This window comes from Nematostella vectensis, chromosome 3 (genome assembly GCF_932526225.1).
Source record: "Nematostella vectensis chromosome 3, jaNemVect1.1, whole genome shotgun sequence".
NCBI lineage: Eukaryota > Metazoa > Cnidaria > Anthozoa > Actiniaria > Edwardsiidae > Nematostella > Nematostella vectensis.
Window position 1 is genome coordinate 17647629 of NC_064036.1, and position 18934 is coordinate 17666562.

The following is an 18934-nucleotide window of genomic DNA, read 5'->3' on the forward strand; positions in this document are numbered from 1 at the left end:
TTCAATGTTTTGCGAACTCTCGCCAACGATTTTCAACAGCAAACTCGCCTTCTGGCTTCCTTTATTCAAAATCCATTCATTGGCCAGCACTGACATTGGTTTCAACTCACGCCACTTCTCCTCAGGTGCTGACCAATCAGAAAGCACCAAATTTAATTCCGTTTGTTTGAATGACAGAAGCTAGAAAGCGGTTCAGCAGTTAAAAATTGTTGACGAGTTCTCAGAATATTGCAAATCGCAATAAGAATTAGATATCATATCGTTTTGTGGGCTATTAGGTTATCATTACCAAATATCCTCTGTTATCGGAATTAACAAAAATATTCTCCAGCAGGGCTGTCGAAACAGTCTGCAAACAGTCTTGCTATTTCGTTTTTGAAGAACAAAAGAAAAGGAATTCGTGGTACTGGGACTCCTGTTAGAGCGGACGAAAAAAAAAGGCTACTACATTAAGTGAAGTCTATTTCACTAAAATGTCTGAAATTTATAAAAATAATAAGTTTTCAATCCGACCGTAATGATCTAATCTTCTTATAAAATATCGGCTTTTAGGAATGCGTCTGTTAAATACAAGTAAGCGGCCTGATTACAAGGGATTTCTCTGTATTTTGTTGTAATTATAATTTGAAAATTGCGCTTTTTGTTAACTTGACCGTTGTTAACTAGTGTCTATATATTTTGCAGCAAGATCGTCCACTAACCTCCGCACCCCTCTCCACCGCGCCCCTTGGCGTCTGTCTTGCCATCGGGACAGCAGCCATAGATATTCTGCTTGCAATCCCTAAGGACTGAACACAAACAACAACTGAACTTGCTAAAAAAAAAATAACAAGTACAACAACTGAACTTGCTAAAAAATCCAAGTAAAACTTCTCGCCGTTATTTGTAGTTTTGGAAATTGTCTTACAAAAACACGTTTTTTTTAAAATAACCCCAAAAGGCTCAAGACTTTGACTAATTCGCTGTTAAGTGCCCGAACGAAAGAGACCCAGGTACCTTGGTTTAAGGTTCGTGACAATAAACAGTCGTACAAGTATAGGGAAAACAGGCTTTTTCAGAAAACATTAGACGTTTCCTGCAAGAGGATGAGGACGGTCAGCCGATCCAAACCTCGTGTTGCTCTCACCGATACAGCAGACATACTTACTGTTTTCACTTGCCCATACCGATACAGCGCAACAAAGAAACACTAGCAACGCCTCCTTGTGCATTTTGGAGTGTACGTCCAGCAACCGTCTGTCGATGAGATGGTGAAGTGTTTTATTGCCTTGGGTAAGTAATGGCGGAATCACCGTTATGCTGGTAATGCGTTGTTATATCCGCCAGACTAATCTAGACCTAGCTTATCGCTATGTTGTGGAATGGGCCAATAGGGGGCGAGCTCTACGCAACGGTTAACGTAGGACATTCCAGCCTGATTAGTGATGTTTGCCCAAGATTAATATAGGTGATATCTTGTGTAAACCTTTATGATAAACCGTTGAACGCGAACTAAAGATTGTGCGCAAAAACGACTAACAATCACAACTCAGTAATAAAAGAAACGGCGTTACAATTGTACCTGTTAGCCATCGCCCATTCAATTAGAGCCATTTTTTTCGTCGAGTCAACACCAAACAATTAGCGAGTAACAGCGAAAATCAATAGCTGTTAAACATAGACGAAAGCAACATTCGTGGGAGCAGTAATGATAAAAGGGCTTAAAATTAACAAAATCGACACATTGAGCTGAAAAAAAAAAAAAAAAAAAAAACACCACGGTTGTTTTTAGGTATTAGTTTACCAAAAGTATGTTGAGAGCTAAGTGGCCAACTGGGTTGTGCTGGGGAGGGGTGAGGGATCACTCTCTCAGAGACCACCTTTTTGAGGGTGGTATGCGAGGAGCGACGCTGGTATTTTATGCGACTCAAGATGAGGTCCCTTATAGCTCTATGAAGATTTGTTGGTAATTTCAATGGACACTAGAGAATGCGTTTATGAGGCTTAGAGGAAAAAACGCCAACATGTCTGAATCTATTCTCAGTGATGATCGCATCATGTTTGTATATTAGAAGAAAAATCTTATAACTACAGCACAAATAGAGTAACGGTAAACTCTTTAAAATCGGAAAAACACGCAACAAACTTAGTAATCTCTTGAAATAATAAATAACTGTGGGCCTATAATAACCAAGACAGACTTCATTCTTTAGCTCAGATAACTTTTAACGTTTAATCACTTTATCATATAAAAACTATAAATAATAACATTAACAATGCCCCTCCTTGGGTTACTATAGCAACGGGGTAAGGGTTTAGTTTGACATCTGACAGAAAATGGGTGAAGAGAAGGATCTCTTTATGTTTTGGTAACCGTTAAGCAAACTTTATCATCATTCCATAGGCAGATTTGTTTAGGGCTATCTCCCAATGGGGGTTAGACATGGTACATTCCATCAGTCTCCGCTTCGATAAGAGATATTTTAGCAGACATCAGGCAATCAGCCGCCGGTCAGAAGGGTAACTTGACTTGTTTCAAACACAGACATTTGGGTATACAGCACACAGCAAGTGATTTCTTTAGGACAGAACTTGTAACAGGAATCGAGTACTATTGAACAGGCTATGGTTCAGACCACCAAGCAGATAACCCATAAACCTTACTAGCAGACAAAATGAGAAAGAAGGAATCAGTCATAGGATACAGCAAACTTGGCAGTGGCATCTTAGTAAATACCAGACACAAACATGGGTTAGTTCCAATTGGCTATGGGCAGTACAAAGAAACAAATCTGACAACTTTGCAGAGATTTAAAAAAGGATCGAAGGGGTTGAAAGGTGGGTGTGAATTTTTAAAGGTTCGGGAAAAAGCCTCCGTATTCAGACAATCAGCCCCCCAAGAACCTAGCCTAACCAAGCTCAATACCTATCAAAGAGCTGGGTGAATTGAGCTTGCCTAAGCTTGGATCAACTGAACTTGCTGAACACAAGACAATGACAAGAATCTAGTTGTAAAAAGGCTTTATTCAAAATAGATTTTTAAATATAAACAACACAAGTATGTTTGTTTAACTGTTCCATGCAAATGAAAGAAATACAAAACCCAACACTATAAATAACTGTTGAAAAAATAGAGAATTTTGAAGCCAGCTCTTTAGAATCAATCCACTAGCAAAACCCGTATTTACAAAGATTGATCAAAACTATTGAACTAGATCAAGGAGTTGCCTTACCAACCCGGAAGTTATAAGTGCATTTAACACCTCTGCTAAGAACGTTTAATCAGAGTTAGTACAAGAAAACAAATAAAATGTCAAAGCAACTATAATCCCAAGTCATATGAAAAGGACAAGATTAGATTAATCAGCATTACAAATAATAAACAAATAATGAAGAATACAACATTTTTAGAACATTAAGATGAAAGAAGTTGGAAAGACAGCATTACAATGAGAATGTACACTAGAACTATGTTAACTGGACCCTCAAGGTAGATGACAAAGAGTTTGAGTTAGCAGGAAGTTTGGATTATCCAAGTAGAAAGTTCTAGACCTAGGAAACTCGATTCTAGTTCACTGTTAGTCCTACTGTGTCGAGATTTGTCAATCTCAATACATTTTTTTGTGCATACTTATCTGGGTGACACTACAGTAGTGTGCAATGTGTGTGGCTATCATAGTACTAGTAGCTTACCATATTTATAGTGATCACTCAGGCAAGGTAGATGCTCACCAGCCTGATGGTCAAAAGAATCAAGGACAATTTGATGTATGATAACCAATGAACCGATTACCTACTATGACTACCGATTAAGGCCGGTTCACACTAGCGACACAACGACATAACATCGTGCCCTTATGTCCTTTTATAACGACATTGACATAATGACATAAGAAAAAAACATGTTATTTCTCCTACGTCGTTATGTCTCTGTCCTTATGTCATTATTTGGAACCATTCACAGTTTGAACATAGGAAATAAAGAGAATCCGTTATGTCGTTATGTTGCTAGTGTGAACCAGCCTGATGGTCAAAAGAATCAAGGACAATTTTATGCATGATAACCAACGAACTGATTACCTACTATGACTACCGATTACCTACTATGACTACCGATTACCTACTATGACTACCGATTACTTGCTATGACTACCGATTACCTACTATGACTACTTCTCCCCCCCCCCCCTATATGTAAAATTACCATAACAGGTATGGCATTAAAAACTAGTTCAACTGGGATAAAACAAAGGAAAGGATGTCACATAACTAATTTGGCAGTCTTGGTATGACATTATGAGGGTAATCACATTCTTATACATGACAACAGTTTAACAAAATGCTCTATAAATTTAAATAGAATATAGTTGATGGGCCATTCCACAGTGATACAATACAATGAAAACTTGAACTATAACAATAAAAGCAAGATCTTCTGGGTGGCTTATCAAATAACTTGTCTTCTTCTTAGGGCAAATACAACTTGTTGATCACTGATAACAGTTAAAAGTAAAGGATTGTGAATTTATGTACACAGTGGTCAACTATGGTTAAACACTTTAAAGTTTCAACAAATCCTAAATGTTTTCTGAACTACAGCTCATGGAAATCTATGGAATGACCCTCACCTTGATAGTCGTAGTTACCTCCACCGCCTCCACTGTAACTGCCATAGCCCTGACCTCCGCCGTACCCTGGACCGCCACCATAGTCCCCACCACCGCCATAACTGCTACCATACCCACAGCCACCACTGTAGTCACCACCACCCATACCATATCCACCTTCACCCCCACCGCCATATCCTCCACCACGATCCCTGCCGCCCCTATAGCCGCCCCTATAACCACCCCTATAACCACCCCTATAACCACCTCCACCGCCATCACGACCTCTTGATATTGAGGGGGCAATTTTCAGAGTTCGGCCCTGCACTTCCTATGGAGATACAAATGTTGTACAAAGGGTTAAAGCTAGAATATATCATGACTGTGATAGTCCCACAGCAATGGCACCACAGACTCAGGCTCACAATTGCAGTAACAATCTTAAAAATGGGACTTGTTCAATCCCAAATATAAGGGTTAAAGCTAGAATATATCATGACTGTGATAGTCCCACAGCAATGGCACCACAGACTTAGCATCACAATTGTAGTAACATTCTTAAAAATGGGACTTGTTCAATCCCAAATATAAGGGTTAAAGCTAGAACATATCATGACTGTGATAGTCCCACAGCAATGCCACCACAGACTTAGCATCACAATTGTAGTAACATTCTTAAAAATGGGACTTGTTCAATCCCAAATATAAGGGTTAAAGCTAGAACATATCATGACTGTGATAGTCCCACAGCAATGCCACCACAGACTTAGCATCACAATTGTAGTAACATTCTTAAAAATGGGACTTGTTCAATCCCAAATATAAGGGTTAAAGCTAGAACATATCATGACTGTGATAGTCCCACAGCAATGCCACCACAGACTTAGCATCACAATTGTAGTAACATTCTTAAAAATGGGACTTGTTCAATCCCAAATATAAGGGTTAAAGCTAGAACATATCATGACTGTGATAGTCCCACAGCAATGCCACCACAGACTTAGCATCACAATTGTAGTAACATTCTTAAAAATGGGACTTGTTCAATCCCAAATATAAGGGTTAAAGCTAGAACATATCATGACTGTGATAGTCCCACAGCAATGCCACCACAGACTTAGCATCACAATTGTAGTAACATTCTTAAAAATGGGACTTGTTCAATCCCAAATATAAGGGTTAAAGCTAGAACATATCATGACTGTGATAGTCCCACAGCAATGGCACCACAGACTTAGCATCACAATTGTAGTAACATTCTTAAAAATGGGACTTGTTCAATCCCAAATATAAGGGTTAAAGCTAGAACATATCATGACTGTGATAGTCCCACAGCAATGCCACCACAGACTTAGGATCACAATTGTAGTAACATTCTTAAAAATGGGACTTGTTCGATCCCAAATATAACTCCTTTATATGAGGGTTTTTTCAGAAATTTAAGGAGGGACTTGATAATTAGTCCTGTACATGCAAGTTCTATTGTATTATAGAACACATCTCACTTTCCTTAGTGTGAGCGAATATATTTCTATAAATATAATGTGTATCTACCTTGCCATTGAGTGAATTCACTGCTGTTTGTGCATCTTCTGGGTTTGCAAAGGTAACAAAACCAAATCCTCTGCTCCTTGGTTCTTGCTGCTGATAGAACTCGTTCCTTGGTTCTTTCATAATAACAACTGAAATAAAAAGAAAAACTAATGAAAATCAACTTAGACTGCATGAAGCTCATCAGCCCGATGCCTTAAAAAAAAACTTCTCACTATTAAAAACACGATCTTCGCTTACTTACTTAAGTACATGCGTGATCAAAGAATTCGAGAACGTAATTTTTGGCTGAATCCGGGCAAATTTTGTACTTACCGTCGGTCACGGTAAGAGATTCCGCTTCGAACACTGCTTTAAGTTCATCTTGTGTGAGTTTAAAAGGGAGATTGCCAGCGTAAACCTTATTTGGATCAGCGAAAACCATTTTCTGATCACACATTTTCAGTCTGTGAACAAAACGAACATGCACTGCTAAAGCGTGAATGCTGCAGAGGCCGTCAGACAGGTTTGAACCGGTTTTCCGGCAAGCCACTTTGTCTTCTTATGTTATATTTGATTGGCTGAATAGGAACTCATATAAAACAAGTCTTTTGATTGGTGCTAAATTTGAGCATGTCAGAGTCCTATTGCTCCATCGTCTATTTCTATTGGTCATTATGTGACGAGCATTTTGATTGGTGCTCCGTCGACACGTGCGTTTTACAAGCAAAGCGTCTTTTATCGGTCTGAAAGGTTTTCTGTGATATATCTCGTGGTTGGCGCTGCTTTTGGACAATTTTAGGTATGTTTGCGTCCAATTCGCTCATTAAAACATACAAGTGGCATTGGAGAATCACCGAAGAGATTTATTTTCTTTATAACATCATTGTAAGTGCATGTTTCAACCGTCTTATTTGTCCTTTTGTTAAACAGCAATGACAGGAAAGCGAAAGCTATTCGTTGGTGGTTTACCTGGAGAAACAGACGATAAAGCTTTAGGCGACGGTTTTTCTAACTGGGAAATCGAAGATGGTAAGAAGTTTGTCGTAATAATATGTTTTCTTTGAGTGTGATGGTTAACCGTAGTAACTATTTGCTTCAGCTCCCATGCGCCATGGTGGTATTTTTCCCGGCATGCACAGATGGTTGTGTGCCTAAGCTCCACCCGTTGCGAGTAATTGTGTTTCTAATGTTATTATATGGGCTAGAAAAAAAAGCCTTATAATCCGAATATGTGTAGTTTTGTCTCTTTTACAGTAAAACATAGTATGTCTAAGAAATTTATTAGAACACAAATGGGCAAGTTTTTCATCCTCTCATTAGTAAGTTACCTATTTTAGGACAATGCCCTATTATCGGACACTTGAAAAAAAAAAGACATCTAAAACAATAAAAAAAACATGCCAAAAATTACCTATAGGTCAAAGAAACAACATTCTATTCTAAATGTTTATTTATTCAAAAAACTAGAAGTAATCTCCTCTCATGCACCATAAAATGGTTTTTGCAATCCTCTCTTTGACTTGAATATGTGGGGACAAAAAGGAACCATAAAAAATCCAACATTCATTGATTATGATTATGATTATGATTATGAAAGTCACTCAGTGAATCTGTCATCTTGTTGTTGATGTCCCAGGATGCTATTTGGCTGATGATGTTTCTGTAGACACTCCAGGGTAGCTTGAACATTACTACAATGAAACACACTTAAGGGAGTTACTCTAATCCCCAAACAATTGCCTCTAAATTCAATGACTTTTTCACTAATATTGGGTCTTCCCTTGCCAACAAGATTCCTTCAAGAACCTCTTTCCGATCCTTCCTCAGTGGATCGTTCACAAAAAGTTTTGTCCTCGCCCCTGTTTCCAAAGTGACAGCCACTGTTGCTCTACTAAAGGGTAGGAAATGCGAAGGTGTTGACGGCCTATCCATGGCCCCTTTAAAATCTGTTATACATACCCTAGCTTTCCAGCTTACATCTTCAATCTCTCTTTTTCTACTGATATTTTCTCAGATATGATGAAAATTGCAAAAGTCATACCAATATTCAAAAGTGACAGCAAAGATGTTTTTTCCAACTATAGACCCATCTCCATTCTTCCCTTTCTCTCCAAGATAATTGAAAAACTGTTTCACTCCAGGCTGTATGACTTTCTTGTGAAAATGGACATTTTGAGTACTCACCAATATGGTTTTTGACATGGCGTTTCCTCATCCATGGCAATACTTAATCTTGCCAATAATATTTTCCATGGTTTTGAGCAAAACAAATTTACTGTTGGAATCTTTGTTGATTTAAAAAAAAGCCTTTGATACTGTAAACCATCCCATCCTTCTCAATAAACTCTTTTTTTATGGTATTAGAGGCTCTCCCCTTAACTGGCTGTCCAGTTATCTCTCAAATAGAAGCCAATATGTGGTTATTGATGGTCATGCCTCTCCATTAAATTTAATTAAATGCAGGGTAACTCAGAGATTAGTTCTTGGTCCTCTTCTTTTTCTTATTTATATAAATGATATCTTCCGTTCATCCCAACTTCTCTCTTTTATTTTCTTCGCAGACGACACAAACATATTTTACAGTAATCAAGACCTTAACTTTCTCATGGATATTGTAAACAAAGAACTCAAATTGCGATCTGGTTTAATGCCAATAAACTAACTCTTCATCCTGACAAAACAAAGTTTATGATATTCCATCCTCCAAGGACAAAGATCAACCCCAATAATCTTAAATGTGTTTTCAACGATTTACCCGTTGCTCGTGTCTCCTGTGTTAAATTTCTTGGTCTGATTGTTCAGGAAAATCTCTCCTGGAAAGAACTTGTCAGGGCCATCCATTCCAAAATATTGAAAGTCATTGGCATAATAATAAACAAAGCCAGGCATTTCGTCTTGCAACCAACTCTTCTGCCTGCAAAAGAAGATCATCCGGATAATCACATACTCCCATTCCAGGACTCACTCACGACCACTTTTTATTGATCTCAAAATTATGACAATCAAATCCTTTTTTAAATTCCAAACTTCATGTTTTGTATTTCAACATCTCAACTGTTTACTTCCTTTGTCCCTGTCCTCTCTTTTCTGTCTCAACTTGATGTTCACTCTTATAACACACCTTCAAAAGAAAATATACACAAAACAAAACTCTGCTATAACTTCTCCATTAGAGCCCAAGCTCCCAATATCCGGAATTCAATTCCCCTTTTTTTCGCCAATCCCTTACCACTGCAACTACAAAAAGAACCTGAAATTATTCTTCCTAGTAATAGAAACTACAAAGCAACAAGATGACAAGAAGTATTTTTAGTTATTATGCATGTAGAGTAATATTCAGAACTTTGTGTGTGCGTGCGCGGGTGTGTGTGTTCTTGTGTGTTAAAGTTTGCTAAAATTGTAAAGTCCTATTCATGTTTTAAATACCTTGCTAACCAAGCCTAATAAGCCTCTTGCTTCGACTTTTCCCTTATTGTATTTACATTTAAAATATTCAATAAAAGATTACTTGATTGATAAAAAAAGTGTTTGAACCTTAGTCTGTTAAGAGAAAACGAAGCTTGTTTTTTTTACTAAGAAAATACCCTTTTTACTATCTGTAAATAGGCAAAGCCTTTCCATTAATAGGAACGAGTATAGGGTAACAGGTAAACAAAATACTTGTTACTAACAATCATGTCTCCCAAATTCAGCCATTGCAGTTTTTATTATTTAGGTCAAGTTATTATGTTTGATAGTCAGCAATATCTAGCTGTAAAAATTATAAAACTTTTTCCTCAATTGTGTCTGGTATGCAAGATATTTTAGTGTAAATCCATCCTCGGGGACCCAGGGCGTCGTGGAGATCGGGCACACAGGGAGCGCACGAGAAAGAAAGAGCACTGAAAGATGCCCTGGGCAACTGCTCTGTAAAACCCATTTCTAAAAGGTTTTCTAATCCAATTAGTCGCCTGAATAGACCTGGCGCCTTTTTCCAATTAGCTCCTGTAAAAACAGTCTCGAAAATTACATGTCAAGAGGGAAAAGAAAAACTATACGCTAAACATAACAAACAATATTGGGAAAATTTTAAGGAAAGGCTTAAATTATTCTAGATAATTCAAGGGTTGAGTCAAGTTTGAGGGATTTTACTTTAACTCTTAATTTAATTAACCTTTGATGTACAAAATAACTCTTATCGAGAAATCAAACGCATTCCAAATAAGTATGAGCCTTGTTACATACTAGAAGTAGTACAATGCACAAAATTATTAATTTCTAACAAGAACCTAGGACCCGAAAATAGGTGGCCCATCGTTATCATAGCATTTCTCAAACATGAAAAAAATCGGAGAAAAAAATTAGAAATTAAAAAAAATCAGAGAAAAAATATTCAAGAAGTTAAAATCTAAGGAAAAAAATAGAAAGAAAACTTACTTGAAGAAAATTCTAGTAAGAAAAAAATTACGGGGAAAAATCTAGTAAGAAAAAAATGGATAAAAAAACTAGTATGAAAAAATAAAAACTCCTAGTAAAAAAAAAGTTAAATATGTAAATATGTTTAAAAAATATTTGAGCAAAAAAAAAAGGTAAAACCAATTCTTTAAGAAGAAAAAAAAATGTTGCAAAAAAAACTTCAGTTTTGAAAGTTTTGAAATTGCCTTGAGAGCAAAACGATCTACCATGCGAGCAGGGCTTTCTCCTCTGACTCTTTGATCGTAGTCATTCGCGTCTGTGTGTGTCGAGCAGAGTTTTCTCCTCTGACTCTTTGATCGTTGTTATTCGCGTCTGTGTGTCGAGCAGAGTTTTCTCCTCTGACTCTTTGATCGTAGTCATTCGCGTCTGTGTGTGTCGAGCAGAGTTTTCTCCTCTGACTCTTTGATCGTAGTCATTCACGTCTGTGTGTGTCGAGCAGAGTTTTCTCCTCTGACTCTTTGATCGTAGTCATTTGCGTCTGTGTGTGTCGAGCAGAGCTTTCTCCTCTGTGTCTCTTTGATCGTAGTCATTCGCGTCTGTGTGTGTTGAGCAGAGCTTTCTCCTCTTGTGTCTCTTTGATCGTAGTCATTCACGTCTGTGTGTGTTGCATAGCTAAGTTCTTTGTTTGTAAAGAACAAAACACAGCGCACACACCGAATCGCAAATAAACAGGCCAATGTTAAAAGAAATACAAGAGAAAAGCCTCTGCTAGCAGGTAAAAAACTATCTTATTCATTCCGCCATTTTGTTCGACCCAGACAAAGTATGGAAGTATGGTTACATAAAGTACTTACCGAAGAACCTCCACTGAACATGTATCGCGGGATAGGATAACCATGGGCCAGCTTTTTTTTCTTACAGTTTTTTTTTTTTGCTAAAGTTTTTTTTTTCAACATTTGGTTTTACCTTTTTTTTCTCAAAAATTTTTTTTAACATATTTTCCTATTCATTTTTTTTCCAACATTTTTTTTCTTATAGATTTTTTCAACTTTCTTTTTTAATTTTTTCATACTAGTTTTTTTATACATTTTTTCCTTACTAGATTTTTTCTTACTATCATTTTCAAGTAAGTTTTTTTTTTAATTTTTCAAAATTTTTTTCGCATTTTCATTTAGTTCTATTTTTTTCCTTAGATTTTAACTTCTTGAATATTTTTTCTCCAATTTTTTTTTTAATTTCTAAAAAATGTTCTCCGATTCTTTTTCATGTTTGAGGAATGCTATGATAATGATGGGCCACCATAGTGACCATAGTTAGGGCATTCTCCAATGTACGCAGAAGGTAAATTACCTGCTATTTAATAATGGAGCTGAGCAAGCAAAAACATGATTTTATCCCTGCTCATTTTCGAGCATGAGTTCTGTCTGCTTTTAAAACTCACAAGTTGCCCAGGGAATATTTCAGTGCTCTTTCTTTCTCGCATGCTCCATATGTGCCAGATTATGTGATTATAGGTATTATGCTATTATGTATAATTACCTTCTTTATCATTTCAGTCTTGTAGTGACGGAGGAGGAAGGTCAAGTTATTATGTTTAATAGTCAGCAATTTCTAGCTGTAAGACTTACATAAAACTGAATACTCATTTGTTGGATACAATTAATCGTTTCTCAGACATTAAAGTCATTGAAATGTATAGAGTGCGTGATTTTAGGCCCTGGGATCAACTGTCCCAGTAAAAGTTTTCACAAATCAGTGTGTACAATAAACAATTCTCTTCCAATCCCCTTTTAGTAATGTAAAAGATATACCCAGAACTTTATACCATTATATTCTCACAGATAAGTGTGGTTATTAAGACAAGTATTTAACAAATTAAAGCTATCAATTTTTATAATGAAGTAAATTTGTATTCCAGTGACAAGGGTTTCTTGAGTGACATGATTTCTGAACATTTGCGTGAAGAATTGAAGTTCATTCATCTAAAAAATCGTAAACCAAAGAAAAATTGAGGCCTTTATGTATTAAAATACATAACATAGACTATGAGAATGCCTAGGTATTTTATTTCACAAAGTTGCAGAAAAAAAGAAGAATTTTTATGAGTCGGCCCGATGCATCTTGAATGAACTCAAAATTCGCCATTTCCCTGACGTCTTCTCGTTCAATTGTTTATATAACATTTAGATAACTTAACTTTAGATAACTTAGCGGATACCAGTACACCATCCTACAAGTATTATTGTAATCATAAGCAATAAGGAGCGGCGAAAAGGATGAAAACAGGTTGAGAACAAAGTGCAGAAGAAAAAAGTTTGTTGCGAAAATGTAAAGCTTGTGAGGTGCCTTTAACCAAATTTGTCACGACAAACCATATATGGATGCTATAAATGGCAAGTTCGCGCTCGCGCAATTTAAAAATAGCTTTCAAGGACAACTGCACTGCCCCTCTAAGTAAACCCTGTCTAAGTGCCTGAAATTTGTAAGTTCTTCATGATCTTGCTCATATTTGCAGACCTCCTTCTCCTTTCTTATTGTTCATAATTGAAAATGCAAAGGTTTATTAGCAAGTAAAATTAAAAATAACCATCCATGATTGAAGTCTGATACTTTATCAAAGATATTTGATAGAAAGTTTCTCAGTTACTTGCTCGGATTAGCCGATGGAAATGGGTCCTTTGTGTGGCTCAGCATTGAGCGGGAGCATAAATGGTGGCGTGATTGGCCTTCTTTAAAGTACTAGATATTAGTAAATATATTAGTATCTGTATTTACTCAAAATAAGTATCTACAGAATTGAAAGCTAGTTAAAGTTATCAGTGAGTTCAAGTTATCATTGTACTTCTATATCATAATTTTAGGGTAGTGCATAAATTGTAATCTGACCAGTATGTGATATACCAGTATATGATATCATTTTTGTTCTGCAGTGATCGTGGTTTATGACAGAGAGACGCGCAGAAGCCGTAACTTTGGCTACGTGACGTTCAGAGATGAACAAGATGCAGCAGATGCCATGAAGCAGATGGGCGGTGAATCGGGGAAAGGAAAAGTAAGTTTCCCTCAAGATAATCTGTATGGTATAGACAATATTTTCCTTAAGATTTTGCTACTTTCTGCAATGGATAACATAAATGTTTGCATTGCATATAATGTCTCTTTCGGTGCCAAACTAATAAAGTATGGCAGATTTTGGCCCCTTTTCCTTGTATATTTCATAATTTTACACTTGCCACACAAGTTTTCTTCCCAAAAGGCCACCTATTGAAACAAATGCTAGGAACTAAAACTTAAAAAAATGTGGATTAATTATTATTGTTGTTAGTTTTAGGAAGTTTTCTGGAAAATAGCTAGTTACTCAAAAGAGACATTGTTACATTATTACAATTAATATTTATACTTCTTCTCAAGGAAATATTTGGACGGGCATTGAACATTGAGTATGCCCAAGAAAAAGAGTCATCAGCCCCTAGACGTGGAGGTTATGGAGGGGGGCCTCCCCGTGGTCCACCCAGAGGTCACCCAATGCGTGGTAGAGGCGCACCCTATGGGCGTGGGGGCCCACCATCCAGAGGACCTCCAAGAGGCCCACCACTACCTGGTCCTCCAAGAAGAGGTCCGCCTCCAGATAGAGATTCAGGCTATGGTGGCTATGGGGATAGGTACGACAGACCTCCTCCTGATAGAAGACCTCCTCCTCCAGACCGTAGTGGATACCCTCCGCCAAGAGACTATGACCGTGGATATGCTGACCGTCCACGGGAGAGACCACCACCTCCTAGCTACTCCAGTGAGAGAGTTGGCTATGGTGATAAGTATCCTCCTCCAGAACGGAGCTACTCTGGTGGAGAGCGTGGGTATGGCCCACCTCCTGCCCGCAGCGCAGACCGTGGCTATGGGCCCCTGCCCGACAGGAGTGGTGACCGGTACAGTGCAGACCGAGGGTATGGTGCTGATAGGGGTTATGGCAGCAGTGATAGGTATGGTGGAAGCAGTGAGAGGTACCTTCCTCCAGAGCGCAGCTACTCTGGCGGTGACCGTGGCTATGACAGAGGCAGTTATGGTGGAGCCGAGAGAGACTACTCGTCTGACAGAGGATATAGCAGTGCACCTTATGAGCGGTCCAGTTATGGCCCGCCACCACAGAGAAGTCCTGCAGCAGCCAGCTACTCATCTGGAGGTAATCTTCATTCTTTATGAGTATTTTTTTTTTTTACTCGTTAATTACGGGTGCAGGCGGTTATTGGAAACGTTTTGGTGATTTATAAACAGGACATATGTTTCATGAATCAGATTTTTATTTCTTGAAATATGAGACACCAAAGTATTGCTGTTTCGTTGTTTTTCTGTTTTGCTGTTATTCTCTATTTTTTCTTCTCGTGAATCTACAAGCAAAGTAACAAAAAGAAAGGATTCTATTTACCTAAGTCTGCCACTTGCAAAGCAACAAACTTGATAGATAGTGTGGCACACGCGAGGCTTACTTTGACCAGCTATCTAGCAAACGTACCTTTGAAACAATGTCAAATACGGTCGTACTTGCGGGGAAACTCCGATTGTCGCTGAGTTTTCTGAAATGACCTATGAAGTTCGTCTATACATGGCACAACTGAGAACGATGTTATTAACGAATAAATGCAAAAAAGCCCAAATAGTCTGTTCGTGAACCAGAAGAATAATTACAAAGCACCAAAAACTGGTATTCGACTCTGCCAATTTTTCGTTTTAAAAAGACGAAAATTTGGCAGTGTCGAATACCAGTTTTTGGTGTATTCTATGTTATTAACGTTTATAGATAACGACAAATTCGACATGTCGTGTCCTATAAGTTCGAGTAAGAAGCATGGTACTGTTATATCTTGTGCTAACTATTATTGCCATTTTATTCTGAAGGACGCACATGGTGAGATCCGAATGCCGATCCGAGTTGCCGACCAGACCGATGCGTCGTTCTTTCATAGCTTAGTTTGCTGTCAAGTGTGCCAAATCGATACAGCGATTGATGAATGCGATCTGGAAGCTGAGTACTGTCGAAAGTTCCTGTCAAAAGCCGCTCCAATTTGCGCAACTCTCGGACGCGAAAGAAAAAAAAAACAGAAACCTGCACTAAAATGTCATGAGACTGTATACTGTTGAGATAATTTTTAAGTACATTTCACCTCGAATATTTTTCCATTCGTTTCGTAACTTGTACATTTCGTTTTTTTAACTTCACTGACCGTGGTCGATAGTTTTTAACTTAGATTAGAATAGACGCGTTCTTGTTTAGCATTATGTAACAAAAAGCCTCCAAAGTTCATAACCGTTTTCGTGAATAAAGTATTTAACCGTATCATACTCCGATTATCGGCCCCAGTAGCGCCGTTATTCGTCTCGTATTTGCGTCAACCCATTGCAGATTGTTTGCGAAAGTACCCTCTTTTGCCTGGAAAGAACCCTCTGTTAAGCTGGCCATCTGTACAGCGGTTTCTAAGTTGGTGATTTCATGAGATTGACACGAAGGGTAAGGCCCTGTTTTCTTCGTTCTTGCCGAGTACGTATCCGAAATAGACTCATTCCAGTGTGAATAAAGGAAATGTATTGAGAACTCCTGCCAGTTTCATGAAATCACTGCCTGCAGCGAAAATCGGTTATTCCCCATAACATCTTAACAAATGAATTTCAAATCGCAAGAACTACAGTGTTGTTGTATCCCCTGAAGTTTCGTAGTATTGTCAAAGGCAGGTAAAGGCAGGCTTTTCACCTGAACCACCGCTCAGACAAATACCAGCCATATCTCACTGCTTCACTTTCAAGTTACATTCACTGCCTATTTCGCGTCGTACTCAAATGCACTGCTTTACCGTACCCAAATACATTCCGATAAATACATGCTGCACAGAATGACATAGCAACATGGCGTTATAATTGTACTAATATTATACCCTGAGTTTGTTGACACACTGCTTTGATACTACTGCAGTTTTATAACCAGATACTATTTTCGGGAATTGTCCGACATGTTGCCGTCGACCCACCCTGAATGCTCTTTGATTAAGTTATGGCCATCTAAGATGGCGCCAAACCGCTTGTGCCTGTTACTACCAGAATGCACTGCGATGAAATGCTTCCAAATAAAATACGATCTACCAGAATGCTGAAGCCTCGTGTATAAGACAACGGTAGGGCCAGGAAAAACGCTTTCTCACTTCATGATGAATCCCAAACTAGTTCAATGAAAATACATTTTTATTTACATACATTTACATTTATTTTACACACACACACACAACGGCCGAAAGTCCACTTTCGGTTCCCAATGGACGTGCTTTTTGTAGACAAAACCATAAAGCATAAGCTGGATAACTCTAGTATGTAGTCAAATCCGACAATAAAAGTCCCATGGAGATACTACAACGCATAAAAAATCCCTTTTTGTTCTTTCGGGGGTGGTCAGATTTTTATCAGAACTTATTCCATCCTTCCCCTTCCCTCCCCCCGCAAAAGTTGGTTCCACTTTTTTAGATTTCCAACCCCCCCCCCCCCCCCCCAAAAAAAAAAAAAAAAAATATCCTGGATAATGTACTGTACTACAATAACAGAGTAAGAGGTATTCATACTTAAAAAGTCCACGTCGTCGCTAGACCGTAAAACTTAATTTTTCACGTCGTGTGATGGCGAACAGCGGATGAAATTATCAGACAATGCATTTGCACGTGCGGCCTCTGAATCCTCAAATCAATGCCATGGTTTTCTCCCGTCGCCGTCCTCGTTGCTGTCTTCCACGGGCGATTATTTTTTAACGCTTTTCCAGATGTCTTTAGTAAAATGTTTTTAACTACGACTTACCAAATCTTGTCAGATGTTAAGTATCCCAATCCGCGGCATTTTGCTGAAATTTGGCATGTTTTCAGAGTCAATCAAACAATACAATTAAGCGAGGGTATATTTCGGATATATGATTGTCGTTGTAGTGTAGCTGGTAGAGCATCGGCCTCGAAAACGGAGGTACCTGATTTAAGTCCCGCATGATTTTTTTTTCTCTTTCGCTTTTTTCTTCTACATTTTGAGAATTTTTATTCTTTATAATAAGATCATTTATTTTTATTTTAGGGTAAATCTTTAATCAAGAATTTATAGCTAAATCTAAATGTGCACACGATTATTGCTAAATATGTTGTACGTACTGTGTATATACTTGAAATTACAGTGAAACATTTCTAAAACTATAATAGTTGTTGCAGTAGCTACATGCACTCTTTGCGGGACTATTTTTTAAGGCGACTTACTACAGTACCAAAATGTCGACACCTCTCCACTTTGCGCTTTTGCTACACGGGCGCATTGCACTGATTTGTAGATATAAATGCACTACATTACCAAGGAAGGATGAAATGTTTTGAAGGTAGGGCGTGGTCTCTCAAAGATATGACGTCACCCTACCTAATCTAATACCAATAATGCTGTTTCCAGATCGCAAGTCTCGATGATATAAATCCATGGAGATTGAAGATACTATTGTTTTCCAATTGCAGGGTGATTTCGAACAATTTTCACATGAGTGTTTTTGAGAAAATGAACGATGTTGATTTTTGAGGTTTAATGTATACAATATTAATCCGTATTATTTAGACCACCACAACTTCGTCCAGGGAGGCAAATTCGACAATCGGCTTGTCTAGTACTTTACTTGATACCTATATTCTAAGAATTGATGCCAAAACCGATTGAAAGTTTTTTTTAGATCGCGAGATTTCTTTCTTTTTTGATGATGCCTCGCCATCTTACAGAGCTACCACTTTATTCGACGCTGCAGCAATAAAAATGCGTCTCATATCCAATCCCCACGTATAATTTTTTTCTAAATCGCTGACCGAATTCTTTGATGATTAATTAGCATGCTGTGTAATTTAAGGAGTCATTGAAAACCTCCTTCATCTTTTTATCCATCTTTTTATCGACCCTAAACGACGCATAATCCCAACTCTTTTCCCTCGGACCTCTATTTTTGGTCGTTTTCTATAGCTATTGTCTTGAGTGCGGAATGGAATGTGATTACACTTCGCTACTCGCTATCACACACGCCCTACTTTCAAAAAATTCAGAATATAATAAACTTTCATCCTTTCATTTTTCTGAACATTCTCTCTAACTACTCTTGGTTCTGTTTTTTACCCTATTTTTCTGAACATTCTCTCTAACTACTCTTGGTTCTGTTTTCTACCCTAGTTTTCTGAACACTCTGTTTAACTACATTTGACCCAACCCAAGTCATAGTTTTCATTTGGTAAAGGGATAGTATCCTTTAACAAGAATTGGTCTACTTTTTAGTGGCAAGAGTTTGGAGAGCACGCGCACCCTGTGTGCGAGCCTAAACAACAATCATATGGATGTATACAGTCTGTGTGCAATACCTTCAATTTCAGGAAACTACAGAAAGT

The 18934-nt window shown here is 37.9% G+C and overlaps 2 protein-coding genes across 3 annotated transcripts; one reads left to right on the plus strand and one right to left on the minus strand.

Annotated features, from left to right (window-relative positions):
- Positions 1–2187: 2187 nt before the first annotated feature.
- LOC5506530 (glycine-rich RNA-binding protein 1) lies at positions 2188–6648 on the minus strand. 2 transcript variants are annotated; one of them, XM_032374947.2, is made up of 5 exons: positions 6453–6648; positions 6141–6268; positions 4626–4917; positions 3673–3715; positions 2188–2642 (listed from the first exon to the last, which is right to left on the minus strand). In XM_032374947.2, the coding sequence occupies exons 1-4, from the start codon at positions 6574–6576 to the stop codon at positions 3708–3710; spliced, it is 552 nt and encodes a 183-aa protein (XP_032230838.1). In that variant the 5' UTR covers positions 6577–6648; the 3' UTR covers positions 2188–2642; positions 3673–3707. The 2 variants fall into 2 exon arrangements, with proteins under 2 accessions (XP_032230838.1, XP_032230837.1); XM_032374946.2 differs by having other exon boundaries at positions 4608–4917; positions 6453–6647.
- Positions 6649–6781: 133 nt separating this feature from the next.
- On the plus strand, positions 6782–15846 carry LOC5506532 (RNA-binding motif protein, X chromosome). Its single transcript, XM_032374939.2, has 5 exons — positions 6782–6918; positions 7050–7148; positions 13445–13566; positions 13926–14694; positions 15408–15846. The coding sequence occupies exons 2-5, from the start codon at positions 7052–7054 to the stop codon at positions 15419–15421; spliced, it is 1002 nt and encodes a 333-aa protein (XP_032230830.1). The 5' UTR covers positions 6782–6918; positions 7050–7051; the 3' UTR covers positions 15422–15846.
- Positions 15847–18934: the final 3088 nt, after the last annotated feature.